The 27,243-nt window shown below is 45.6% G+C and overlaps 3 protein-coding genes across 4 annotated transcripts in view; 2 read left to right on the forward strand and 1 right to left on the reverse strand.

The window, feature by feature from the left end:
• Window positions 1–1,708, forward strand: part of col17a1a (collagen, type XVII, alpha 1a) — a 33,437-nt gene extending 31,729 nt beyond the window's left edge. The window contains exons 45-47 of the mRNA XM_061224498.1: window positions 222–299; window positions 763–888; window positions 1,584–1,708. Of these exons, the coding sequence (XP_061080482.1) occupies window positions 222–299; window positions 763–888; window positions 1,584–1,673 (294 nt within the window). The 3' untranslated portion in view covers window positions 1,674–1,708. The remainder of the gene's footprint in view (window positions 1–221; window positions 300–762; window positions 889–1,583) is intronic.
• A 69-nt stretch (window positions 1,709–1,777) lies between these two features.
• LOC133114834 (collagen alpha-1(XVII) chain-like) lies at window positions 1,778–9,819 on the forward strand. Its single transcript, XM_061224510.1, has 12 exons — window positions 1,778–1,883; window positions 2,502–2,621; window positions 2,970–3,095; window positions 3,342–3,434; window positions 3,848–3,982; window positions 4,182–4,274; window positions 5,673–5,804; window positions 6,847–7,002; window positions 7,287–7,406; window positions 7,888–7,959; window positions 8,344–8,388; window positions 9,037–9,819. The coding sequence occupies exons 1-12, from the start codon at window positions 1,778–1,780 to the stop codon at window positions 9,078–9,080; spliced, it is 1,242 nt and encodes a 413-aa protein (XP_061080494.1). The 3' UTR covers window positions 9,081–9,819.
• A 254-nt stretch (window positions 9,820–10,073) lies between these two features.
• Window positions 10,074–27,243, reverse strand: part of slkb (STE20-like kinase b) — a 30,023-nt gene continuing 12,853 nt past the window's right edge. Inside the window, exons 6-19 of one of the 2 annotated variants that reach the window (XM_061229254.1) lie at window positions 26,960–27,154; window positions 26,114–26,195; window positions 23,965–24,096; window positions 22,398–23,537; window positions 22,178–22,311; window positions 21,579–21,702; window positions 20,046–20,225; window positions 17,199–17,270; window positions 15,326–15,455; window positions 14,224–14,348; window positions 13,709–13,900; window positions 13,452–13,577; window positions 12,882–12,995; window positions 10,074–12,776 (exon numbers count right to left, since the gene is read on the reverse strand). In XM_061229254.1, coding sequence (XP_061085238.1) covers window positions 12,630–12,776; window positions 12,882–12,995; window positions 13,452–13,577; window positions 13,709–13,900; window positions 14,224–14,348; window positions 15,326–15,455; window positions 17,199–17,270; window positions 20,046–20,225; window positions 21,579–21,702; window positions 22,178–22,311; window positions 22,398–23,537; window positions 23,965–24,096; window positions 26,114–26,195; window positions 26,960–27,154 — 2,893 coding nt within the window. In that variant the 3' untranslated portion in view covers window positions 10,074–12,629. The remainder of the gene's footprint in view (window positions 12,777–12,881; window positions 12,996–13,451; window positions 13,578–13,708; window positions 13,901–14,223; window positions 14,349–15,325; window positions 15,456–17,198; window positions 17,271–20,045; window positions 20,226–21,578; window positions 21,703–22,177; window positions 22,312–22,397; window positions 23,538–23,964; window positions 24,097–26,113; window positions 26,196–26,959; window positions 27,155–27,243) is intronic. The other variant, XM_061229262.1, reaches the window with a different exon arrangement.

Here is a 27,243-nt window from a genome sequence, read left to right on the forward strand (position 1 = left end):
TTCAGAGTTACTGTACTGTAGGCTAATGTACATTGGACATTGCTATTGTATTCCTATTGTCTTCTCGCCAATAGGCAAATAGCCAGATAAGAGCTAATGAGTGCAGATTCTGGCTCCCAGGTGTATTGTCTGTGCACCTGAGAGAAACTGGCTTTTGCTCAATAGCGGTTTTCTGGACTGATGGTGAAGCTTGGATCACCATGTCATTATTTATTCTTTAGGAGAGCCAGGCCAGCCTGGTCTACCAGGGAGTCCTGGAGGTCCTGGGGGTCCCGGACCTCCTGGAGAAACTGGAAGAGGTGGGTTTAAAACGTGTCAATGTTTTCCCTGTACATAAATAATGTAGCTTTAAACCATGTATTTGCTGATGTTATTCAAGTGGTTTTCTATCGGCCACACTGCAGCTTAGGGTGACTGAAGATTTGAGGGAATTATGGGTAATTAAACAGTTAAGAACAGAAGTTTTTTCAGGGTCTATATACCTGGATGTAAAATGCCAGCTTGACCAGCTTGAAAATTGAGCTGAAAATAAGCTGATCTAGCTGGGTATGAGCTAGTGTTGGTAGCTTGTCTGAGCTGGTCAACCAGTTACCAGCTCTTTCAAAACATAGCTTGAGCTGGTCAAACCATGTCTTGTTTGGAGCTGGTCTGAACTGGTCAACCAGCTAAAAAAGCTATTTCAAAACCAAGCTTGAGCTGTTTTTTTTTAGCTGGGAACAGTGCTGGTTCTGCGGTCACACTTTTATATTGTGCACAATGTAGGATTCCCAGGCCAGGATGGACAGCCAGGATCACCTGGTCTCCCAGGCCCACAAGGTCCCCCAGGATTACTTGGACCCCCAGGGCTGCCAGGAACTTCAGGACCCCAAGGGCCACCGGGCCCCATTGGTAAGGCCAGCCCAGTAGCATTGCAGCTTAAATTGCATCCTTAACTGCTTAACGCAGTTGCCCGCAACACTGTCTATGTGTCTACAGGTTTTTGTTTTCCATTCCAACTCGTCTGGTTATATGTGGGGAGCTCACTGTATGATGAACTGCTTGAATGAATCAATTCAGTTCTGAGTAATAACAAAAACTAACTGAACCCTGCAGGCAACCAGTATAGGGGTGGCTCACCGCTGGCTTAATCCATTCGGGTGTATGTACATGGATGAATATATTCTATGGATGTCCTACAGAATCATTTCAAACACACTCATACATTTTTTCCTGTAGATGCTGAATTTGATCTCTTTATGCTTCCTCAAATGTTCTCTCTTAAAATCAAAAAAATGCAGTACTTCTTATTGAAGAGCAGATATACTGAGGGTATTTCAAACACATTGCCTGGCTACATTATGTCTGACTCATTGGGTGAAACTTGATTACATACATTTGGAAATCAGGCGAAGAATTACAATGTAGGCCAAGTGCCCAACACCCGCTTCACCATTTTACTTTAGAATCACTAAATACGTTATTGATAATACAAACTAGCAGTGTCTTCTTTCCTTTCTAATGAGAAGTCTGGCCTGTTGTTAATGTAATTCGCTATATTTAATGTACAGTATTTATATTCAGGTGATATTTTCATTTTTATCCAGGTGAAGCCGGGGTCCCTGGTGCACCGGGAATCCCTGGATCTTCATCGGGTGAGTAACTGTCTACATTTCACACACTTTAAGAAATACTGAAACAATTCAGGTTGAGCGCCTTATTCAGTGGAAGACCGCAAACATCACGCCTGAGATGTGAACCTACTACCCACTGTTTGCAAGCTGGTGTGTAGCTAAACGTGATGATATTGCCAGTGGGGCACATTGGGGAGCATCACGGTGGCGCCATTGCCTCACAAGAAGGAGGTTCTGGGTTCATGTCCAACCGGATCTTCTCTGAGTCTGCATGTTCCCCCTGCATTCAAGTAGTAGTAGTAGTTATTTATTAACAATTTTTACAGAATGAATGCACATAGAAATAATGAATAAGGTGTAGGCTGAAGCTTTAGCGTATTACACCTACCCTTTTTACATATTCACATATTCAACCCATTCACTACTAGGTTTAGGCGTTCACATGGGTTTCCTGCCACAGCCAAAACGTGTAGCCCAGGGACTACAGATGAAAATTAACCTTCCTGTCTGACTCTAGCACTTGATGTTAATGTTACAAATGTTATTGATGTGCATTGTCCATGTCAAATAAACACATTAATTAAATCGCTGTTGCCTTCATGTTTAAGATTCCTGAGGTCAGTACCCTCTGGATATATCGTTAGTGCCCTGTGCAGTATATTGATAGTAACAGTCTGTTTGTCAATTTCTCCTTTACTTTGTGACTTGTAGTTAATGAATTTCTATTTTACAGAGAGATAAATGGCACGTGTAGTCAAATTTAAAGATATTAATTTGATTCTAAGCAAATTATTCTCCAAGTTCAGGCAACCTGAATTTGTGTGAAAAAAAAAAAAATCTGTTTTTCCGTGTTTTTGCTGTGTTAACCGCAAATGCTTCATCTCTGTCCAGGTGGCCCCTCAAGAAGCTCTCCAGGTCCACCTGGTCCTCCTGGTCCTCCTGGTCCTCCAGGCAGCGGCACGGGAGCAGGGGCTCCGGATGTCCGTCAGTCCGTTGTGGACTATCTTCAAAGTAAGCGGCACGAGGCTGCCCACGCTTCAATCTTCAATAATAGAAGGCTGAATAATGGGTCTACAAGCTTCAAAATGTTTTTTGTTGATGTTTAAGCAGCCTCGTTTTGTAATTAACTTGTAATTGCCTGGGGCTCAGTGAGTCATTCTAATCCAATTTGAGAAAAAATATATGCTGAAGATACACCTGAAGTATACTATTTTACAATACATAAGAATACTTCATAACTTCATTGAATTATACAGTATACATTTTTTTTCACATGGGAAGACATGAAATAAAATAAAATGAATCGCTGAGGCTTTGAGGTGGTACTGTGTCATTTGTCCTATTGTTTGTCCTGTGAAGGTGAAGGCATCAGGCAATACCTGGCTGGTCCTCCAGGACCTCCCGGCCCACCTGGACCCCCAGGAATTGGCTCAGGTGGGCCGTCCCTGGATGAGTTGGCTAATCGCATGATTAACTACATCCAAAGTGAGTCAACTAGCTTAACAGGTCATGCATCTGTCCTGGTGTCATTTTATGTGTGTGTATACTGTAAATGTATGTGTAGTGTATACGAGTATGCACACTGCAAAAATAGCTAAAGCTATCTCTGTATTTTTGTACCAGTCTTAACACCTGATGAGGATGTGTAAACCTATGCTTTGGTGTAGTTGAGTGAGACAGCATTAAACTGCATCTGTCTGAGAGCACCTGTGCATGTGGGCGGTATTTCAGATGGTGGTATTGGCGGCAGTGCCCCAGGTCCTCAGGGACCCCCGGGTCCTCCTGGAACCGTGTCCGTGGAGCAGATCGTCAATCTGCTTCAGAGTGAGTGCTCAGTCTCACAGCCAGCCGTGCTGTGGAGAAATTAATGGGTGGACTGCCCTATTGGTGGTGGATGAGTATCCTGGGTGTATCTCCTGATTACTGGGATTGACTGAAAACAATGGAGACCATTATGTACCACTGTTATGACTCGACTATAAAAGTGAGTACTCTATAAGAGAATTATCATGGTGTGAAAATCATACCCAGCAGCCGAATAATGTAGGTAAAATTTTGATCGCGGCTAGTTGGATTTTGTAATTAGGCAGCTACTTTGGCAGGTAACCAATCCAGTTGTGTTATATTGTGAAAGGTAATTTTTCCGGTAAGATTTTTGAAATGGCTGTAGATTTTTTGAATCCACAAGCCACTCTGGCCAGTGGGTGAAGACTTACGGAACACATGTTGTTGTCTAGGGGAGGAAGTACGGCAGTTTGTGATTGGTCCTCCTGGTCCTCCTGGACCTGCTGGGCCCCCGGGACCCCAGGCGGGTGGCTATCCTTCCTTTAACCCGCAGGAAGTGGCAGGGCGTGTCCTGAGCCTCATGAATGGTAAGAGCAGGAATCATGCACCCGCAAAAGATTCACGCTGTGGCTAAAACACACAGACAACTCTGCATTTTATATTTTGTAAAAAAAAAAAAAAAAGAAAAAAAAAAAGATTGATGGCAGATAACCTACATAGCCGTTGATCAAGCAGATAGCCTTAGTAACGGGAGGCTGATTGTCTTACTTGGTCCACTGCACTCAGAACAAGAAAATGAGCGTTTACGTGGCCCTCCTGGGCCCCCCGGCCCCCAAGGCTTACCGGGCCCCGCTGGGGACATTTCCAGTTTGCTTCAAGGTAAGAGCCATTAGTTGGAGCCTGGAACTCTTATCCAATCACAGAACCGGAAGGGAGGTGCCTGCTAAGGTTGCCAGATGTTTTCAATGTCCGGTTTTTTTTTCTGGTTGTGGTCCTGACCACACAATGGTCGGTTAGTGCAGTTGATGGAAAAAATGTACCGGTATATTATATATATTAATTTGTCTCTCAAACACCCTGCCATCTGTGATTTGTTCAAATAGAACTGCTCCTCATCCACCATCGGTTACAAAAAAACCAGTTGCGCATGTTATCCCCTTTTGACGAATTGCAAATCTGGCAAACCTACTTGCAGCCCATTACATTACATTACATTACTGGCATTTGGCAGACGCTCTTATCCAGAGCGACGTACAACAAAGTGCATACCCATAACCAGGGATAAGTTCGCTGAAAGACCCTAGAGGGAAGTACAATTTCAACTGCTACCTGTACAACAAAGATAAGGACGAGGGCCAATTTATTAATTTTTTTGAACAAAGAAACAAACAAACAAACAGAGCAAAAGTGACCAAAGATAACTATCCAAACACTGCTTACCTAGCCAACTAAAAATACCGATACACAAAGCAAGTCACAGAGACAACAATTAAGGTTCACAGGGAGGTAGGGAGGGATGGGGAGAGGTGCTGCTTGAAGAGGTGTGTCTTCAGCTTGCGCTTGAAGGTGGGGGGAGATTCTACAGTTCTGACCTCAACGGGGAGTTCGTTCCACCACCGTGGAGCCAGAACAGACAGTAGTCGTGAGCGTGAGGTGGAGGTTCGGAGAGGGGGAGGTGCCAAGCGGCCTGTGGAGGCTGAACGAAGAGGTCTGCTTCCAAGCTTAACTGCTTGGAAGGCTAGCACCAATGTTTTGAATTTGATGTGAGCCATGACAGGCAGCCAGTGGAGGGAAGTAAGCAGGGGGGTGACGTGTGAGTATTTGGGAAGGTTGAAGACCACGTTGACAGGGTACTCAGGAGAGGTATAGGATCATTCTAAGATTCTCACAGCAATGCTGATTTATTAGTAATGTAAAATTAGGCCTTGTGAGTGAGCCAAAACACAACGAGGAGGTCTTTACCAGCTCTTCTGGTTATCAACCATCCCATGGATCCTAGTGTGACTATCAGTTTGTTCACTTGTTTGTACATGAAGGTGTGCATTTTTCCCAAATGTCTGCTCATATGATAATCTCATGACTAACCGTATATACGAAAGGTAAGTGTACATGTCCAACACGATTTTACTTTTAAGTTCACAGTTACATTTCTCTTGTTCTCATATGGAACGTGTTCTGCACACCATGAAGACACAGGCACAATTATGCTTCACTACTTTGCTTCATTAGATTAGATGTTTCTTTTGTTCACATTGCTTTTGTCTCTTGGACACTTAGGACAAGACAAGCAGCCTGGACCTCCTGGACCTCCAGGCCCACCTGGTGCCACTGGCCCAGCTGGTCCTCCAGGCCCCCCCGGAGGCAGTGGCTTTGGCTTCAGGCTGGATGAAATTCGTGACTACCTCCAGAGTAAGTTCAGAGCGTGATACTACTGTCCCGATATCTCCTGGTAAACAACGTAGTGACTAAAACTAAATATTAATGACAGCACTACTGTCTTAACAAGTGTTTTAGTCTTGTAAATGAGTCTTATTTTCTTCCTTTCAAATTGTTGTTACTTTTTGCTTGTCAAGTGAAGTTGTCTTCCCCCATTGGCAATCATTTTGTTTTACTTACCTAATAAGTAATAGAAATAAGATTTCATGTCTAAATGTAATGCTAAAATGACTTTTTGAGATTAACTTATTTTTTGGTTTTTGCAGCAAGTATGTCCCCAGGTTATAGAGAATATCAACAAATCCCTCTGGATAATGCTAATCTTTTCTGAAGGGGACTCCTTTTTTACAGTTTTTTTATGGGCTTGGTGATAAAATGAAAATACACTGATAATACAATTTGCCAGTTCTCAGTGGAAAAAGAAAAGAAATGGTGTTCACCGGATTCCCATCTTTTATCAGGAGATGGGTTCGTTGGCCCCCCTGGCCCTCAGGGCCCCCCTGGTCCCCCTGGCCCGGGGTCCAATGGGGTGGGGCGAGGATTGGTGTCCTACGCAGAGAACACAGATCAATCTTTTATCCGCGCAGAGCTGCAGGAGTATCTGAGTAGTAAGAACCCTGGCCCTATAACAGCCCAATCAGCATGCGAATCGTACACTAATATTTAAATACTAAATATTTACCAATTCTCGTTTCGTTATTCTTTATAGATTTCTGAACTGTGGTGAAATTTGTTGAAATTGAATGTTTGGGTCATAGTTGGATTATTAAGTTATCGTTATTGGGGAATGGTCAATCATTGGAACTGGAAAAAAAAAACAATCCCGTGTTGGTGTTTCTTTGTCCCGTGCCGTTCTAACCACTGTGGTGGGTGGTGTCGTGAACTCACGCTGTGTTGTGTGTCGTTGTGTTTTACCGCATCATGTTGTGTTGTGTTGTGTTGGGCAGTATCACCCTGTTTTGCATTGAATTGCACTGTGCCATGTTAACTTTTGAGGTGCCATTTTGCTTTGCAGATGAAAACATGCATAGGTTCGTCGCAGGGCCCCCGGGTCCTCCTGGCCCTCGCGGACACAAAGGAGATCGCGGCGACCCTGGACACCACCCGTCGAGGGTGTCCGAAGCCTTGGACTACTCAGACGTAGCTCTGAAAGTGACAGATTACATCAAGAGTAAGTACCTTCGATTGCCTTTGACTTCTCCATTCTGTTATTAGTCATATAGATCCACGAGTCATACAGATTCATGAGTCATATAGATTCATGAGTCATCCGAAATAATGCAGATCACATAGGTCGATGAGATATGAAAGAGTCACTCATGTAGATCCACGAGTCCTATAGATCCAAGAGTCATCCAGAAGGATGTAGATCATGTAGATCCATGAGTCACATAGATCGATGAGTCATTCGTGAGTCATACAGATCTGAGTCTATGGCTTTGAATCCCTTCTCAGACCGGGGCCTGCTGCAGGATGTCATTGAAAATAGCCCTCAGAATGCCCACTTCCGCCACAGCCATGGGCCCCACGGGCCCCCCGGACCACCAGGACCCCCAGGACCACCTGGGCCCTCAGGTACAGCCGTTCCCTTGGAAACTTGACTGCTTTCATTCTGAAGTTGATCAGAAGTGAGGATGTGGCCAGTATTAAAATCAAACCTTCGTGCTCATTCGAAGGACAGCCTAGAAAAATGCTGGATATATAGATGCCTTAATAGCTTCTTGACAGTAACAGTCAAAGACATTCTGTTATTAGACTGCAGGCATTACAGATGAGCTATTATAATTGCACAGACGGTCCTCAGGGATTACATTATTGGCATTTGGCAGACGCTCTTATCCAGAGCGACGTACAACAAAGTGCATACCCATAACCAGGGATAAGTTCGCTGAAAGACCCTAGAGGGAAGTACAATTTCAACTGCTACCTGTACAACAAAGATAACCTTTTTTTTTTTTTTGAGAACAAAGAAACAAACAAACAGAGCAAAAGTGACCAAAGTTAACTATCCAACTATCCACACACCCACACTGCTAGTTCTCTGTATCTTTCACAGCAAATGGTGCCATTGTCGGTCCGCCAGGAAGACCTGGACAGAAAGGAGACATGGGCTATCCGGGAACTCAAGGTACTGCACCTTTTCTACACAAACACACACACACATACACACCCTTAACAGGCCTGATTCTGCTAATTAGCAGCTCAATGAGGTGTTGTTAGTGCTGGAGTGAAAACATACAGCAGATCTCAAGGACCAGGATTGGGCAGCCCTGCTGTAGTACATAGTGTATATAGTTAGGGAACATCCAAAAATGTCCCTCGAATCCAAATCAAGCCAATTAAACAATTGCTGCGACTGATTGGCTAGACTGTCTTCACACCTGACTCCCTGGTAAAGGGAGGGTTGAAAACCAGCTGTTCTTTGCCCTCGAGGACCGTGATTTGATGATCCCCGTTGTAACTCAAAGAAGAGGTTTGTGAATTAGGGCGCTAACCTGTTGCTTCATTGCAGGTGAAACGGGACTGCCAGGATTCACGGGACAGAAGGGTGAAAAAGGTATTATCTACAACCTTTAACCGCAGTGACCAAAGATTCTGGTTTCTATGCCAAGAAACTAGATTTTCTCTTTGGACTCTGGGAGTTTTAGAATGATTTAAGGGCACAAGTATCATAGACAAAGGCTGAAATGCACTTTGCGATTGCGTTTTAATATCAGGTGAATTTAAGTGCTATAGTTTTAAGGTGGAAAATACAGTTAAAATGTTTTTGTATGCAGTACAGCAGTTCTATTTTTTTATTTATTGCTGGGAAATAGTTTTTTTTTCCCGTGCAATACAAAAGAATTTCAGCAACATACTCAATGTGTGCAGCAATAACTGAATTCTCTTAATTCTGTTTACCAGTTTTATATTAATAACATACTCTTGCCCAAGGGTTTGTCACCTTGCATCTTAACTTCATAATGAATATCATATTTTCTCACAAGCCGCAAACTCCCTGACAATATATTCTGTATGTACAGATAAAATAACTTTATTCCTGTGTGACAAATAACCAGTCCAACTGTTGTTTGTTCCATACCTGAAAGGATTGGAACAAATCCAACAGAACAACAACAGATTGTACAACAGAACACGTATTGGGTTTATTTTGTGCATTCGTTTAACCTTTTTTTCTTCTTTTTTTTTTTTCCAATCATTTCAGGAGAGTCGTCGGTTTGGAGGAAGAGGCGGAGCACTGGAGCATAATATGGCAGGAAACGGTACCTGGTGTGCGGAGACGCACCAATCAAACGTGAACTTTTCAGCTCCTGAGTGACCACTGGGCACATGTCTATTCCAAGCTATGGGAGACAATACGGCTAGTTTGTCATATAGATATATTTTCCTGTGAAACAAGTGTTCTTCTTTACTATAAATATTTTCTACATTTCTAGTCAGGGGGAAATGTAACATTTATGATTTGAGGGACTAAGTAGACCTGGCACTGAACCAATCACAGGCCTGTAAATTTGACAGTAGCATTGAATGACAGTCTACGTTGTAGAAATAAGCTCTTAATGGGGATTTTGCTTGTAAAAATAAAAATGGGGGGAAAACTATGGGTGTTCAATAGAAACTGCAATAGTAAACCGGACACTTTAGTTTTAGATTTGTTTCAACATTCTAGTTAAATGTTTAGTACTACTAGTGTTAATGAATTATTAGTGTCAGTCTTACCACTGCATGCTATTTGAATACTATGTAGCTAAAGTATATAGTATGTAGCTCGTTAAATAGTGATGTGAAGAGGGTGCAATATTTCATGTTGTTTTTATACGGTTTATCATTTTGTACTTTTGTAGACTTTAGTATAAAATAAATAAAACAATAAAAATAAAACTTGGGGCTAAGTATACTAGTCTCAGATTAAATCTCCAACAAACAATTAACAAAGATTGTAATGTATTTTTAATTGCAGAGCTTAATAAAGCTGTTCTTTTTTTCATTTCGCTGCATTGATTGTACTTTCATCCATGTCTACATTATCAATCAAGGCTGTAATGAATGATCATCAGTACTTCGGCTGATACTATTTATAACTGTTGTTTTACCTTATGCAATGTAGAATACTGCCATTTTGTATAGCTCATTTTCCTAGGACATAGATCCCCTTAATCTGCTTGGAGCAACCGAGAATGAACATGTCATCTATTGATAATAGTCACAAAGTAGGTAGATGGCAATGCTCAATAGACACACTTTTCCATTTTTGTATTACAGTAAATGTTTTATTTACGGCATAATGCAAATCAACAGGAACATTTTAAAATAGATTACACAATCAATAAGTTGCATATGATCCACATTTTACACTTTTTAACCTTTAAACGTTAAAATTCAATGACCTTCCAAGTCTGAATGAGGAAAATGATAAGGTATCCCAAACAACATTTACCATAATGTAGAAACAGCTATCTCTCCCAGTGGAGATCCATCGTAAGCAATGCCCACAAACACGTCTCCACTCGTCATTGTAATGAGATGAACTAGAAAAAACATACATATACACAATCCCAGCAAAGACCCTGCAGCCATGAATTTCATAGTATGAACAGCAATAGGAATCCTTCATGTACAATCTTTTGCGAACGCAGACAATAAATTAATTACACATTTATTGTTGCTGCCAGGAACCATCTATCAAAATAAACCACAAGACCAGCATGGCTTCCCTCTATGACAAAACGCCCATAGATTCAAATAAATCCGTTCATTGGTTGTTTAGACCATTCATTTAACGTGAACACAAATAAACATGTAAAGAGCAGTTTCGTTATATAAATGATATGTATCTGTGAAGTCAGTGGAAGTCTTTTAAAATGTGAAAACTAACCATCCGACTTGACTCCCGATGGAATAAGAACAATCACTCATTTGTGTATGATATGTGAATATCAAGTGGAAAGAACAAAATGTTGCACGGATGCCATTTTATGCATCATCTTTAGAAAAACTAATGTGTTAACAAAATAACATAATTGCTCTTTCTTAAAACTAAAAATAAAATAAACATGCAACCCCCCATGCCTGTGATTGAGTGTGTATTTGGTATGGAAATGTAAAAGGACAGTTAGGAAAAATTACAGAGAAAAAATAAATCACATTTAAAAACGAAATTTTTGTACAGGTTACTTACAATTGTCCTCCTTCGTGAAATGTGAAACCAGAGAGCTAGCTTCAAGAACTTACGAAAAGGTTGGGACCTCACTGGGGTGGGTGTCCTGTGTCACGAATAGGCCACATACGTACGGTACTCTCATTACCGTCCCATTACGAACTCCACCACGCTCAAGACACCGCACGTTTAACTGAACAATTTCAATGAACTCCGGTTTCTCAGTTAAACTAAAGAAACAAGGCATGTTACTTCCATGCTTTAAGAATGAGAGACCATCATTAAGAGGACTGAATACCCGCCACAGTAGTAAGTACTAACACAAACGAGATGTTCATTGTAATGCATCAGATTGTTGAGAGACAAGCCATTCAACTACAAGCAGCTGTGGACTTGCCCTTGTTCACAGTCTGAAAACGTTATCCATTGTCCTTGAGGGATATTTTTTGTGCACTTTGTAGAACACTAACAAGTACATTCTGTTGTGTTATTAAATAGATCATGATTTCATTCAGCCACCATTTTTTAATTTAAATTTAAACTGCATTTATTTGTGTTTGTACAACTGCTGCCTGAAGTGCAGGCAGTGTTGGGCGTGGTATCAGCAACTGCTGTGTTTAGTTTGAATAAAAAACCCGACCAGATATCAAATTAGTCAGGCACTGGTTTTTTAATCTAGGAATTAAATATTGTACTTGCAATGCTCATAACAGTAATCTGCCTGAGCTATTTTGCAAGCTAAATCAGGAAAGATAATGCCCACACACTGATGCTGTAAATAATACCTTAGAACTGACAGTACAAATCCCTCAGAACACTACATTACAGAGGTGATTATTAAACAGAAATAACAATAGGAAGACAGAACAGGAAATACACAAATTTCTGTGCTGAGCAGTCTTTATCTCTGCACATGATCATCCTGTTCCACCAGGTGTGATTCCCGGGTGGTCCTGATTGTCATCAGTGGAAAAAATGCACGTAGGAGCGCTGATGTCAGCTCTGTCCCTCCCACCTGTGCAGGACCACCTGTGTGCTTGTGCATGCAGTAGGTGCGGGGCGGGGTTAGAACCCTATGAAGTGTACACTGGGGTCAGGGTTAGAACACAGAGCGGGGTTAGAACCCTGTAGAGCAGAACCACTCAACTCCATTTCCTGTGGGCCGCAGTGTCTACTGGCATTTGCTTCAAGCGTGTGCTACACCACCTGATTTCACAAATTAGCTTATTATGTGAACCAAGCAGGTAAAATAATTAGTAAAATCAGGATGGAGCTGATTAGTGAAATCATGGTAAATGCCTGCAGACACTGCGACCTGCAGGACGTGGAGTTGAGTGGTTCTGCTGTAGAGTCTACACTGGGGGCAGGGTTAGAACCCTGTGGGCGGGGTTAGAACCTTATGGAGTGCACACTGGGGAGGGGTTAGAACCCTGTGGAGTGCACACTGGGGCGGGGTTAGAACCCTGTGGAGTGCACACTGGGGGAGGGGGCGGGGGTTAGATCCCTGTGGAGTGCACACTGGGGCGGGGTTAGAACCCTGTGGAGTGCACACTGGGGGCGGGGTTAGAACCCTATGGAGTGCACACTAGGGCGTGGTTAGAACCCTGTGGAGTGCACACGGGGGGGGGGGGGGGGGGGGATTAGAACCCTGTGGAGTGCACACTGGGGATGGGGTAGAATTTGGAGATGCGGCTTTGGGCGGAGGGGTTAAGGCATTCTGACTCTCCGCTCATCCTGAAAAACACTTCCTGTTCCTGCATCTTCCGCGCAAACTCCTCCTCCAGAGCCTGGAGAGAGGAACCACCATGAGTCACATGACCAGCATCGGTACAACTGCCCTTAAAACAGCTTTCAAAATGGCGTCCCAGCCCCCACTGCCCTGGCTCGCTCACCTTCTTCCTGGGCCGCAGCTTCTCCCTCCACCCCTTCAGCTCCTGGCTGTGCTCCTCGTCCAGCTCCTTCAGCTTCTGCGTCTCGTGCTCGATCAGCACGTGGCACTTCTCGTTCTGAGCAGAACACACCATCCCCGTTAACAGTGTGGCCTGCCTGCACCGTGAGCTCAAACTGTGAGGTGAGCGTATGTGTCTCAGTGCCACTAGAGGGCAGTAGAGATGTAAGGTGAGTGTATGTGTCTCAGTGCCACTAGAGGGCAGCAGAGATGTAAGGTGAGTGTATGTGTCTCAGTGCCACTAGAGGGCAGTAGAGATGTAAGGTCAGTGTATGTGTCTCAGTGCCACTAGAGGGCAGTAGAGATGTAAGGTGAGTGTATGTGTCTCAGTGCCACTAGAGGGCAGTAGAGATGTAAGGTCAGTGTATGTGTCTCAGTGCCACTAGAGGGCAGTAGAGATGTAAGGTCAGTGTATGTGTCTCAGTGCCACTAGAGGGCAGTAGAGATGTAAGGTGAGTGTATCTCAGTACCAGTAGAGGTGAGTAAGGTGTGTAAAGTAAAGTGTTTTTCGTACCTGTAGCTGCTGTAGCTCCCTGATGTTGGCGTCACACTGCAGCTGCAGGTCTCTCATCTGGTTCTCATGTTTCTGATGCTGATGGAGCCTCTCGTTCTTCTGACGCTTCTCCTCTTGCGCAGCGAACTGGACCAGGCAAACCAACACACAAACAAAGCTATAATGAGCATGCTGTGCGCACGCACACACACACACACACACACACACACACACACACACACAATGAGCATGGTGTGGTTACACACACGCACACACACCTGTTTGATCTTCTCCCTCTCCTGCTCGGGCGTGTCTCCAGAGGACGTGATGCGCAGGCTCTTCTTGAACATGGCCATGCGGGTCTTGGCATCGCTGCGCTGGATCTTGGGCAGCCTGCCTCTCTCCTGTGTCTGCCTGCTCTTCATCTCCTCAATCATCCTCTGGTTATACCGCTGCATCTGCTCCATTTCCTGACAAAACACACACGCACTAAATTACACACAAACACACACACATACACACACACACGCACTAAATTACACACACACACACACACGCATGCACTAAATTACACACACACACACACACACTAAATTACACACACACACACACACACACACACACACAACTGAGGCTGATTTCCGTAGGCTAGCACCACAGAAAATGAGTCACACTGAGCTCTAGGAGACAGAGAGCGCAGAGCTTAGCTCACTGTCAGAACCTCACCTGCCTCTGCATGAAGAATTGATCCTTCAGCTGCCCCACACACACACACACACCCCCACGTCCTCACCTTCTCGTGCCTCTTGAGAAGCTGGTGCCTCTGCATGAAGTACTGGTCCTTCAGCTGCTGCTTGAGAAGTTGGTGTTTCTCCTGCAGGTGGCGCTCTTCCAGTTCCCACATGGCTGCCTCACGGGCTGCAGGGACCACGCACAAACACACTGACACACTGCCGAGCTTCTCATGGGGTATCATGGGGGCTGTGGTTATATACAATTTCCTTAACCCCTTGAAGGGTAGTGTATTTTGCAGTGTATTTTCAAAATTCCAAGTCACTATTCTAGAACTGGTGGCACGGATGGTGCAGTGGTTAGCACTGCCGCCTCACAGCAAGGAGGTCCTGGGTTCGAATCCCTGTCGGCCAAGGCCTCTCTGTGTGGAGTTTGCATGTTCTCCCCGTGTTTGCGTGGGTTTCCTCCGGGTACTCCGGCTTCCTCCCACAGTCCAAAGACATGCAGGTTAGGCTGATTGGTGAGCCTAAATTGCCCATAGGTATGAGTGTGTGAGTGAATGGTGTGTGTGCCTTGCGATGGACTGGTGACCTGTCCAGGGTGTATTCCTGCCTTTCGGCCAATGTATGCTGGGATAGGCTCCAGCCCCCCTGCGACCCTGTTCAGGATAAGCGGGTTAGGATAATGAATTAATGATGAATGAACTATTCTAGAACTTAATTATCTGACAATCTAACACAATGACTGACATTAGCGTTAGCACAGCATTAGCTTATGAGCAAACGGCACATGTGCTAATGCTAATGTCCGTAATTGTGTTACATTATGAGCAAACAGCACATGCGCTAACACGATGACAGACATTAACGTGAGTGCATGTGCTGTTCGCTCATAATCTGAAAGGCTGTGCTCACAGGCTGGGGAAGCAGTCGTAGGTTGTTCATTACACAGCTCTGCATTAGCCACAGGATAAGCTCAGGATAATGCCAGCCTTTCTATTGGGTACAGCAGGGACCCCATGACGAGCATTCCAGGAGTGCAGCTCTGTCTCCACCTCTCTTTCTCCCCCCCTCCCATTCCCTTTCTCTCTCTCCCTCCCTCCCTCTTTCATCTCAGGGGCTGTATATTGGGCATTGGAGGGGATGTGTGGCTCTCTCTCTCACCTCTGAGGAGCTGCTGTTTGTGGTTGAGGCAGTCCCGCTCGATGGTCACCAGCTCCTGCTTGTGCTGCTGAATGATCTTCTTCAGAGCGCTGTCCAGGTCCTGCTGCTGCTTCTGCAGAAACTCCTGCTCCTGGAGAGCGAGAGAGAGAGGGAGCGGGAGGGAGAGCGAGAGAGAGGGAGCGAGAGGGAGAGAGGAGATATTACACCCGTCTCCACAGTGCAACAGAGGCCACCGGACTCGCACAGGCAAGACACAGCCACTCCATTAAAACATGCCGAACACGTCCACGAGCAGCCAAGTCACAACTCATAGAGACGCTCACGACGCAGAAACGCCAATCACCAAACATCTGACGGATGGGTAGAGACAGCCCAGAACTGCAGGCCATACTTGATGATGATATATTAACCGTCTTCAGTTAAAAACAAACTGGCAATCTTCTGGTTCAGAAAACTGTCATTAAAAAGGATCACACGTTTTAGTCCAGGCCTTAATTTGGTGACAGCTTTTCAAATGTTGAAAGCCTACAGTATGAGCCTACCCTTTCAAAAATAAGAAGCCAAAATAATTGATCAGACTATACACCAATTCTTGCCCCTTATAACTTCTTCATAATATGTGGAGGTTATATTTCTAAACAATTTTCAATTTTGTGTTTAATTTGAACTGAACAAGTTATATTATCATGAAGACAAACCATCCAGAAGACTAAAATAGCAGCTGACTACATAGATCGCTATCAGATTGTACCACTGTTGCTTGGCGACACAATGGATACCAACACACCCGATATCGGGGCAAGGTTGCTATGTTGTAGCCGCGCTATGTTGTTAGCGACGTGACGTGTGATCCCTCTTGCTCTCGAACGGCGCGTGGCCTTGACCCGCCAGCACAGGGCCACGGTCCACAGCGGTGTCGCCGCCCTGCGGAGGGAACGTCGACCGAACGGCTCGCAGGACGGATAAGGGTGGAGATAAGACTGCACTGCACCCACGGTGACATCACTCCAGAGACACAAACACGGCCCTGCTCACGTGCGCCAGCGACATCGCCCGAGAGGGGCCCTGCCGATTCGCCGGAACGCCCCTCGCCGCCAAACGGCACGAAGGGCGAAGGCGTAACGGCAAAACCTGAGTGGAGGGACCGAGGCGCCGGGAAAATCCAGGTCCTCCCCAATATTCCCCAATCACCTGGATTTGCAAATCAGCAGAATTCTTCAGCCAGGAGGTGTAACTAATGAGTGAAATCAGCTGGCTGAATTGATGGGTGGAAGAAACACAGGGCAGGACTTTTACTTTCTGGCCTCTGGCCAGGTCGGCAGGCTTTTAGCCTCCTCCAGTTCAGCCGCTAAATCTGTTTCACAGACGAGGGACTGGAGGGAAAGCAGTGTTTGAGCTGGCCAACCAGGCCAGAAAGCAGACTCTTAACTTCACCCAGGCCCTTTATTCCAGTGGTATGGTCCAAATCTCCATCCAAGTAAGTAATAGTTCACAACAGAACTGGGTGAATTACCTAAATGCTTTGGATTTAAATACTTTTCTCTGCTGACTGATCTTGCCTGCTGCAACTGAGGCAACCAAGTGGACCGGAAGGCAGGGTTAGTACGTTTTGAGAGCATTTCATAGGTTCCAACACACCAGACAAGCTCAGTAAAGTCCAAAACAATTATGCATTTGACCCTGGTCTGGTTCAGTGGTAGTCCGGTGTATGTACAGGCATGTACTATGACTCATTTTTTGGGACTGTGTCCCCAGGATTGAGGACCTAGAGCTGGCCTGACGGTAACCCCACCCAGGTGAGACAGTAATGGGACCGCGATGGCGCATGTGAGCAGAGGAAGGGGGCTTTTTTCCACAGGGAGGTGAGACTTACGTCCTGCATCTGAGCGTTGAACAGCGTACACGAAGACAACTGAAAAGACTGTATCATAACCTGGGCCACGCCCTGTGGATCAGAACAGAGCTGCCAAATCAGAGACAAGCACCCACCCCTGACCACACCCACACCCCCCCAGCCCACACACTCCCAGGAGGCTGCAGGAAGGTCACTCCGGCTGCAGTCAATCAGAGGAGAGAGGAAGCAGAGGACTCCAGAAGACAGGAGACAGGGCCGGAAGATGCAGAGAGCAGGACTGCATCTTGCTGAATTAAAGCATTTACATTTGCCCTTTCGTTCCACACAGACACAAGAGAAAACAGAAAGGTTTTGCACTTCAAGGTCCGTTTCCGAGGAAAATAAAACCATCCGCATCAATTTCCGTGAAGAGGGATGAAGAAAGGGTGAAGAGCACAATGGATGGAGGTGGAGAATGGATGGATGGAGGAGAGTGTCGGTAGGTCTGGAGCATCGGGGCAGGGTCATAGGTCAGACGGTCCACACTGACAGAGGCACGCACAGCCGGAGAGGCCAGAGGTCCAACAGGGGCGGGGTTACCTCCTCATGCGGCGCTTGTGATAGGTCCTCTTTAATGCGGGTCATGAGCCCACCTCTCGCGGGTTTGGACGTCATCCCCGCTCCTCGTTTCTCCTGCGGCGTGAGCGTGAGGAGGGCGGAGAAACAACGGCAGCCATGACGGGTGAGCTGAAGCGTGTGCGTGCGACCGATCTCAGCGGCATAGGCAAATGGCGGACATGATGGCTGTATCCTCACAAATACACGGCACGGCAACGACTCTTTGACACCATCATCGACGCTGACACAAGCAACCTCATTCTCATATTGAAGACCCCGTTTGCATTTTCACACCAATAATAGCCAAAAACACAATTAAGAACCTTGTGCACAATCATTACAAAGAATATTAAAGACAGATGCCAATATTGAGCTATTCTGTACATCTCTGAATGCCTTTGCAGAAATCCAACTGTAGTCTGGAGCTTTTAGTATCTGCTGAAACTGGTAGATTTACCAGCGTACAGTGCTACCTAAACACAAGCCATACTGTCTTCAACTCCTCATCAAAGCCAGCTGGCTTACTCCTGCATACAGGTCATGGCTAGTTATTCATAAATACAAAACCAGAGGGTTTTTTGCATGTGCATATCAGTTCAGCAATAGCAGCACCAGGAGATTCAGGCTTTAAAAAATAACTCCGGACGTTTGCACTTTTACAAGGAAAGCGAAAGCTGACACCTACGGCCAAACGTAACACAGACCACGCTAGCAGGGAACACACAACTCACCAGCACCAATGGGATACATTTCCAAAGCATGTCATTTCATCACAAAAAAACAATTAATCTATTAAGGTGAAGTATTCAGACATAAAATATATGAATAAATTATGATATTGAATTAATTCATGCCAATAGCAGTATCATGGGCTGTGTCAGGGCACGCTCAGCTCTGTAACCAGATCTGCAGTGATAACCAATCCTACTGTGGCACCACGTGTGCGGTTAATGAACCGCACACCCTGCAAATGATATTCTAGAGTGAGAATAAACATGTTTATTAATCTGCACACACACACACACACACTCTCTCTCTCATGCACACTCTCACACAACACTCTCACACACACTCACACACACACACACACACACACACTCACACACACACTCATACACACACTCATACACACTCACACACAGAGACACACAGACACACATGCACACACACATACAGCTCCTATGAGACAGAAAGGTACAGTATGGATGCATAGCCACATGACTGTGCAATGAAATGTTTTATGGCGCGTTTTGAAATATGAGTAGAATGGGAATAAGAAAGCAGCACCTTCAGAGAGGCTCAGTTACTCAATAAAACCTGTGAGATATTCACATAATTAAGCAGCCCCGGGAACTTCATCCAATCCGGGTCAGAGAACGCTCTTCAAAGCCTGAGGGTTTCAAAATGTCAGAGGCATAAATGTGCAAGGAGCACCGCCCACTAGGATGGGTCACAATTACCCCACGTGGTTCAATATAAGTGTAGCTTACTAAGCTTACTCACAACAAAAGTAGAATAAAATGACTAGTAAAGATGGTACATCCCCGGCACACAAGTTGAACGTTGAAATGATATGAGTCAGAGCTGACACCCCTGCGACTTTCACAAATGAACTGCAGGCAATAAAAACGACTTTACTACCATGAAGCAAGAGTAAACTTGGGTGTATCTTGCTAACTGGAGGTGAGAATACAGCCCAGCTAATGCAAAGAATTCTCACAATGTTGCTGCTATGTATTGCCAATGTTTTAACATTCACAAGACATTCCACTGATATTGTGAGGACATTTTGAACATTGTGAGGACACTTTGAACATCGTGAGGACTTTTTGAAAATTGTGAGGACATTTTGAACATCGTGAGGACACTTTTAACATTGTGAGGACACTTTGAACATCGTGAGGATACTTTGAACATCGTGAGGACACTTTGAACATCGTGAGGACACTTTGAACATCGTGAGGACACTTTGAACATCGTGAGGACACTTTGAACATCGTGAGGACACTTTGAACATCGTGAGGACACTTTGAACATTGTGAGAACATTTTGAACATTGTGTGGACATTTTGAACATTGCGAGGACACTTTTAACATTGTGAGGACATTTTGAACCTCGTGAGGACATTTTGTATTAGCTGGGAGGTCAGAAGCCCAGCTGCAGAGAGCAGAGGCCCGAGTGGAGCTGGGCAGCGGAGCTTCACGCGAGCGCGGTGTTACCGGTTAGCGCACGGTTCCCCGTAGCCGTCCCCCACGGCGGTTCCCCACCTCTTTCCGGCGGTTCTTCAGCATGTTCTGGAACTTGGACAGCTCCTTGTCCTGCTCGGCCTTGATGCGCTTGGCCTCCTCACGCAGGCGGCTGGTGTGCTCCTGCTCCAGGCGCTCGATGGTCTGCTTCTGCTGCCGCTCCAGGTTCTCCACCTCCTGGTCGTACTGCCGCTTCTTACTCTGGGGGGGGGGGGGGGGGCAAAGATTTCAGTCCCCAAGCAGCAAAACAGGTTGGGTTCCAATTCCATGTGAAACAATGCTCTTTGATCTCACGAGCAAAAAAAAAAACCCGCACTAGAGAAATGTCTCCATCACAAAGGAGAAATCTGCATCACTAAGGAAAAGTCACCCTCACAAGAGAAAAGTCCCCTCACCAGGGAAACTTCAATCAGACTAACTGTCAGCAAGTCTCAGAGCAATGATGTAAGCAATTCACAGTGAAATGGAAAAAAATGGTGGAGGGTAGCAGGTAAACAGTTTTCACATTGCTACAGCTTCTTCTGGTAAATTCTTTTCATTCTGTGAGTCCATATCAGAGCACTCTATTTCCTCCTGTTATGTCACCATACTTGAGACTTGGTTGTGCACCTCTTGTGCTTACTGCTGTCTGTGTATTCTTTCTTTAGAAACCCCATTAGTGGTCTGATCTCCATGTCTTCATCTTAAGCAGAGACAGCACAAATACACGTGAACACACACATTATCTGGCCAGGATCAGACTGTGGGCTCATTGCCACATCACTGTCTGTTGCAGTAGGGTTGTACTTGCATCAATGTCATTTAAGCTTTAAGTTATTAGCACAAATAATAAATTATGTACAAGGGTAATGCTGTAATTCAGCTGAGGTCAAGATATTTGCAATACGTCTAATATCTGTTCATTATCTTAAACTAAAGGTCATTTTCAGCAAGAGTGCGATTATGATGAATAAATAATTGCATCCAAGTGCTTGCGATGAGGCGTTAAGCAGTGGAAGACCTCTCAGTATCTCAGTGGCTGGTCTGTCCACAGAAATGCCTGATAAAATAAGTACAGTGAACCATAGAAATGATTAAGAAATAAGTAAAAAAGACAGGGTTTTAGGCCAGGGTTTCCTGTGAAGCATTCTGTGACAATTGTCCATGAAATGCAATGTACAAGGCAACTGTGGGAAGGGAAAGGAAAATAAATAATCATCAGCCCTCCGGCCCTCCGGCCTAGCCAATCACACTGGAGAATAGGTTTGCGAATGTGAGTGATGTGCAGGAAATGGGCACTCAGAGAGGTCGCTTAACTGACAAACACAGTCACAGACATGTGATGCAACAGGAGAAAACCATCGGAGATCTGGACAGCCGTTGGGTCCTTGAGCAAGGCCCTTAACCCTGCATTGCTCCGGGGGGGGGGGGGGAGGGGGGTTGTCCCCTGCTTAGTCTAATCAACTGTAAGTCACTTTGGATAAAAGTGTCAGCTAAATGACAGTAATGTAATGGATCTGGTGGGCCGGGCGGGTTGGGTTGGGCCGGGCCGGACTGGGCCAGGCTGCGGCTCACCGTGGTCTCCTGCTCGAAGCGGCGGAACATCTGCTCGCGCTGCTGCTGCAGCTTGTTGCTAAGCTGCTGTTGCGCCCGTTGCTCCTCCTTCTGCAGCAGCCGCAGCTCCCGCAGCTCCTGGCGCCTGCGAGGGGCAGAAACACGCCGTTAGCACGTTAGCATGCAGCGAAAGCCCACGCCGTTAGCATGCAGCGAGAGCCCACGCCGTTAGCACGTTAGCATGCAGCGTGAGCCCAGACACGTGCTGTTAGCATGCAGGGAGAGCCCAGGCGCATGGCATTAGCACACAACGAGAGCCCAGAAACACGCCGTTAGCACGTTAGCACGTTAGCATGCAGCGAGAGCTCATAAACACAATGATAGTGTACAGCGAGAGCTCTTAGGTATATGCACTTACATACATATACTGCCAATTTATTGTAGGGTGTTAGCACCTTAAATAGCACCCTAAACAAGTTTTTAGGAATGTAAACTAAAGACAAATATAATTATGGATGGTTAGTGAATCTGAAATGAAGCAGTTACCACCCTATGTACCCCCATGTTGCTGTATCCTTATCCTAACAATAATAACAACAACAAAAACCTTGATGGTTTACCTAAAGAACCTCCGTTCTTCGCTTCTGGTGTCACTATCTGTGATGATCTTGGACGTGGTGACGCTGACCTCCACTCCGTCCACAATGAATTTACGGGTCTTTTTCAGGGTCTTCTTCTGTTTCCTGCGTAAGTCCTGTGGGAGGAAGTGGGGGCAAATGGTTCATCAGTAAGGTCCTACTGAGAAGGAAGCCTGGTGAAGGCGGGTCTGAAAGGCCTCACCTGAGCAGAGACGGAGCCCGGCTCCTTGGTCTTGCTGAGGAAGCTGGAGATGGAGAGGTTCAGGTCCATGCTGTTGGTGTCGGGCGCAGAGCTGCTCCCAGAGTCGGAATCCTTCTCTGCCTCTTTCGTTTTCTCCACGTCCGGCTCCTTCTCCGGCTCCTTCTCTGGATCGGCGGCCGGACCTTCACATTCTTCCCTCTCCTCGGTCGTCTCTGCCTCCGCCTCCTGTTCGGCAGGGGTCGGAGATGCTGGCCTCACCTCCTCCGGGGCCTCCTTGACCTCCTTGATTGCCTCGGCCTCCTCGCTGGGAGGGGGGACGACCGCGTCTCCCTCGCTTCCGTCTTTCGGCACCTCCTCTACGGGCTCTTCAGCCACAGCTTCTCCCTGAGCTGCGTCCTCTTCCTGAGCCGAGTCCACCTCCTTCTCCTCGACGTACCCCTCCGTAGGCTCCTCTGCTCCCGTCTCAACCTGCTCCTTCTCCTCCTCCTCCTCCTTCTCCTCCTCCTCCAACTCCTTGAGCTCCACAATCTCAGCATCTGTGGCCTGAGTTTGGTCTCCCAGGGGAGGGAGTTCAGCACTCTGCTCCTCTACATCTGTAACGCAGGGGGCCTGCCCTGGTCCGAGCTCGTCTGAAACTCTGTCGGGCGTGCTTTCCGCCTCCTCTGGCGGAGTGTCCTCCACTTCAACCTCCGCTTGCGTGTCTGGAGTTTCTTCTGCTTCCTCATCCTCTTTCTCCTCCTCCTCTACTTCCACCCTGGTGTCAAGCTTGCTTGGCCCATTCTCTGGAGTGTCCACCAGTTTATCCTCATCACTCACAGGTTCCTCTGGTCCGGCCAGAGGTTCGACTCGGTCGCTGGCGTCTTCGTCGCCCGCGTCTTCGTCGCCCGCGTCTTCGTCGGCCGCCTCTTCGGCGACGGCCTCGGAGACGTTGGCCTCGTTGAGCTTGTCGGCCTCCGTTCTGTCCGCCTCGCTGGTGCCGATGCCCTCGTCCGAGAGCTTGTCGCTGGCCCTGTCCTCCGCGCTCTCGAGCTCCGCCCTCTCCGACACCGACTCCAAAATGGAGGCCGATTGCGAGAGCTTATCATCCTCAGAGCTCGCAAAGCTGCCATCCGACAGAGCTCGCTTGTGTCCGGAGACCAGCTGCATTAACACCAAGTACAAGACAAGACATTACGTACCGTCACTAAAGTTACTAATTTGTAACAACCTGCCCAGGGACTACAGATGAATCTGAGCTCATTAGCTAACTCTGGCACATTGACGTGAAAACTGAAATGTTGATTAATGTGCACTGTCCCTGGTAAATAAAGAAATACAAGTAAAATTACAATTGGTTGAGACCAGGTATAGTCACTCCTACCCAGAATGGGCTGGTGTGGGTGCAGTTACACACCTGCTTCTACTAATCAACCATTAGAGTCTTCGGTAAGGACTTTGATTAGCAGAATCAGGGGCGTAACTGATCGGCCTGCTGGAGAACAGACCACTGAAAAGCCTGCACCCACACCAGGCCTTTCTGGGTAATTATCCCTGTTTTAGAGCATCTTAACGACTGTATAAAACTCACCAGCTGTGGATCTGGTTCTTCTTCTTCCTCTTCTTCTTTGCCTTCCTCAATCTCCTCGGTGACCTCGGCCTTAGCCTCTGCGATCAGCTCTCGAAGAGGTCTGTTATCAGTGACGCTCGTGACAAAGGGGTGCTGCAGAGAGGAAAGGGCGATTGTTCTCGTAAACTTTAACAGATCAGACGGATAGAGCTGTTTTTTGAGCGCACATGCTGGGCTCTGGGCTCTCACACCAGGATTTATGTGTAATTTAGTCCTACAGAGGCAAGATTCTGCCACCTCCTTCTCACAAAGCTAACACTTGAGTAATCATGAATAGTCAGCCCACAGTGGTTCTCCAGTAATCTCAATGAGTAATTTCACGATTAAGCAGAGCGACACATGTCAGTCCAGTGACTATTATTGACACATTTATCCATTATATTCAGCATGATGTTCAGAAAATGATGTGTAAGATGGTTATTTTTAGCTTTCGTTTATAATGAGGACAAAGAAAATACTGACACAGAAATGGCCCTAGACACTTAAATATTATGAAACATTCATTATGGAATAACTGCAGAATAATGACAAAACGTGATTCTAAATGTGTCAAGAAAACAGCTTGAGTCAAGAAAGATAACTTTTTTAATGTTCAAATGTCTTGCACAATTGCACGTCATCAAACCTGCTGTCTGAGGGTTCTTCAATGTAATGGCAAAATAAGAATAATAAAAGATAGCTCACAAGAAACAAATGTTATTTATGGCAGAAGACCGAAAAGGTCAGTTCACAGTATTTTTGCCTGTTAGTCATTACTATATTTGCCTATTAGTCATTCCCTCTGCCAACCTTCTGTTGTAGACTGACAATTCACTGTGACAGAGTGTACAATGTACAACAAGTGCTGAATACATTTTATCAAGAAAACAAGATACTGCTATTCATTATTCAACGGCAATAATTATCCAATCTTGGCTTGGCTGATTTGATAATTTGTTGGACTACACTACATTAATTTTCTTTTTACCAGTCTAATGAAATGTAAACTTAATCAGACATACTGGCGAAGCACAAATGTAATTCCGTCCAGATTACTGTGTGCAAAATACAGTGAGCCTGTTAGTCAACAAATTTAAAAAGCAAAAAAAACCTTGAAATGCTTTAATGAATTAATTTTAGATTTTTGAAAAACATCCTCCAGTGCTTAAATTTGGAAGCATTCCAGATAGTTGCCAATGATTAAAAATTTATTTTGAGGTATCATGTCTTCTGCATAATATGTGAATAAGTAAATGAAGAAACATCTTTTTGAAACACACCTAATTCTTCAAAAACGTTCCACAGAATGCATTTATCATGCTCACAACTGTGAATGCCACGGGCAGTCCAACACTTGGCCATCTTCAGCACACAGTCAGCCCTCAAAAGCACATGAGTAATCAGGCATTACATAAGCCGTGAAACAGTGCAACACGAAACAACACAGCCAACCCTAACACCACATCCAGCACAAACACAGTGCTCTAATAGCCAACCCTAACACCACATCCAGCACAAACACAGTGCTCTAATAGCCAACCCTAACACCACATCCAGCACAAAACACAGTGCTCTAATAGCCAACCCTAACACCACAACCAGCACAAACACAGTGCTCTAATAGCCAACCCTAACACCACATCCAGCACAAACACAGTGCTCTAATAGCCAACCCTAACACCACATCCAGCACAAACACAGTGCTCTAATTCAAAGACTTGTGATTCTGAAGTATCCTTATCATATTCCCTTTTTAGCCTTTCCCAACATCGCGACATAATCCACAATAGAAATTTGTGAATAATTTGCAATACGGATACTGAAAATACGCTATATGTTATTACTACATTTGAGAAACCTAGGAGGAGAATAACACTTACCTTCTTCTGCCCGGTAAGCTGTTGCACATACTCTACGGCAGGCCTGAGAAGGTGAAGTTTCTTGGAAATTAAGACTTTCATGGGAGGTAAACAGCGGTTTTTCCTATTTTCAGACCCATGTAGAGAACAGCACCTCGACAAGTGCTGTGTGTTTAAATGTTGACGGGGGAAGGTGGGAGCCAGCGGGCAGGCGGGCGGGCGGGGTAACAAACAAACAAACAAACAAACAAACAAATAAACAGCCGTCTCACCTGAAGCAGCTGTGCGGTGCTCCATCTGTTGTCCACGTTCTTGTCCAGGGCTCTCCGAAGGAAATCGTTAAACTCCCGCGACCTGCCAGGGACAATGCGTTAGCCCTGCGTGACACCGGATCTGTACCTCAGTAACGGAATCCCACATTACTGGGTCATGTTGAATATTCAGGGCTGAGGGCCATTAGCATGTTAACACCTCAAGCTGTACCACCTAGACATTTATGGGTGAACTGTGTTGGGGTGCCGGTGACTAAATATGCATAAAATCCAATTGGCTTCAGAAATATAATTCAATATTAATTCAGTTTTACTCATTTCAAGATTTGCCAATGGAGTCAGAAAATGTCACTTGTCAAGCAAACAGTAACTTAAAACAAGCTAATATTTCGTACTTAAAAGAGAAAAAAGATGTTAAGTCTCATTACAAGATTGAAACACTTAAGACAGACTTTTTGTTGCAGTGTAGAGACAGTAGGCTCTGGTGTTGGACTGATCTGCAACTTAACAAGCTATTCTATCTTAACAGACAGTCAATTGTGGTGGTTCCTTCAGCGGTGTGTTTGAAGTGGGGAAACTATTAATGATTAACATACTCTACTGAAAAAAACCCCCAAAAAAACATGCATGCAACATTCTGCAGCACGAACACGTGCCGTCTATGGAACATTTACATACAATCCACACTCACTCCACCAATCTGATTGATATAGGTGAACTTTATCACGAAGGTTATGGAAATGTGGAAATTGCACATGCATACGTGTCTGGGACACTGATTTGCACAATTAAATACCGTGATCACAGTCCAGGTGTGATTGGCAGTTAAAACAATGACGGGCTCACCATCGTTTTGGCTGCATCAGGGTGGGCGGGTCAGACTTGGCTATTTTCAGAAGGACCCTCATGGGATTCATCTCGTGGTTGGGGGGCTCAATCTGTGCCAGCTCAATTAGAGTGACGCCCAGGGACCAGATATCCGCTTTGTAGTCGTAGGGCCGGTCCTTGGAGGTCTCGCACATCACCACTTCTGGAGCCATCCTGGAAGGGGCCAGAACATCGCCTGAGACGCGTGGCACTTAAATTCATCATCATCATCCTCTCAGGAGAAAACCCAGCTTAAATTTAAC

The sequence above is a fragment of the Conger conger genome, chromosome 2 (assembly GCF_963514075.1).
Source record: "Conger conger chromosome 2, fConCon1.1, whole genome shotgun sequence".
Lineage (NCBI taxonomy): Eukaryota > Metazoa > Chordata > Actinopteri > Anguilliformes > Congridae > Conger > Conger conger.

Bases quoted from the DNA above. Each gene is read 5' to 3' on its own strand.
- LOC133114834 (XM_061224510.1), top strand. From the start codon at position 1,778: ATGATATTGCCAGTGGGGCACATTGGGGAGCATCACGGTGGCGCCATT. The intron at 3,983-4,181 runs GTAAGAGCAGGA...CACTGCACTCAG, and splicing joins TGTCCTGAGCCTCATGAATG to AACAAGAAAATGAGCGTTTA. The intron at 7,003-7,286 runs GTAAGTACCTTC...ATCCCTTCTCAG, and splicing joins AGTGACAGATTACATCAAGA to ACCGGGGCCTGCTGCAGGAT.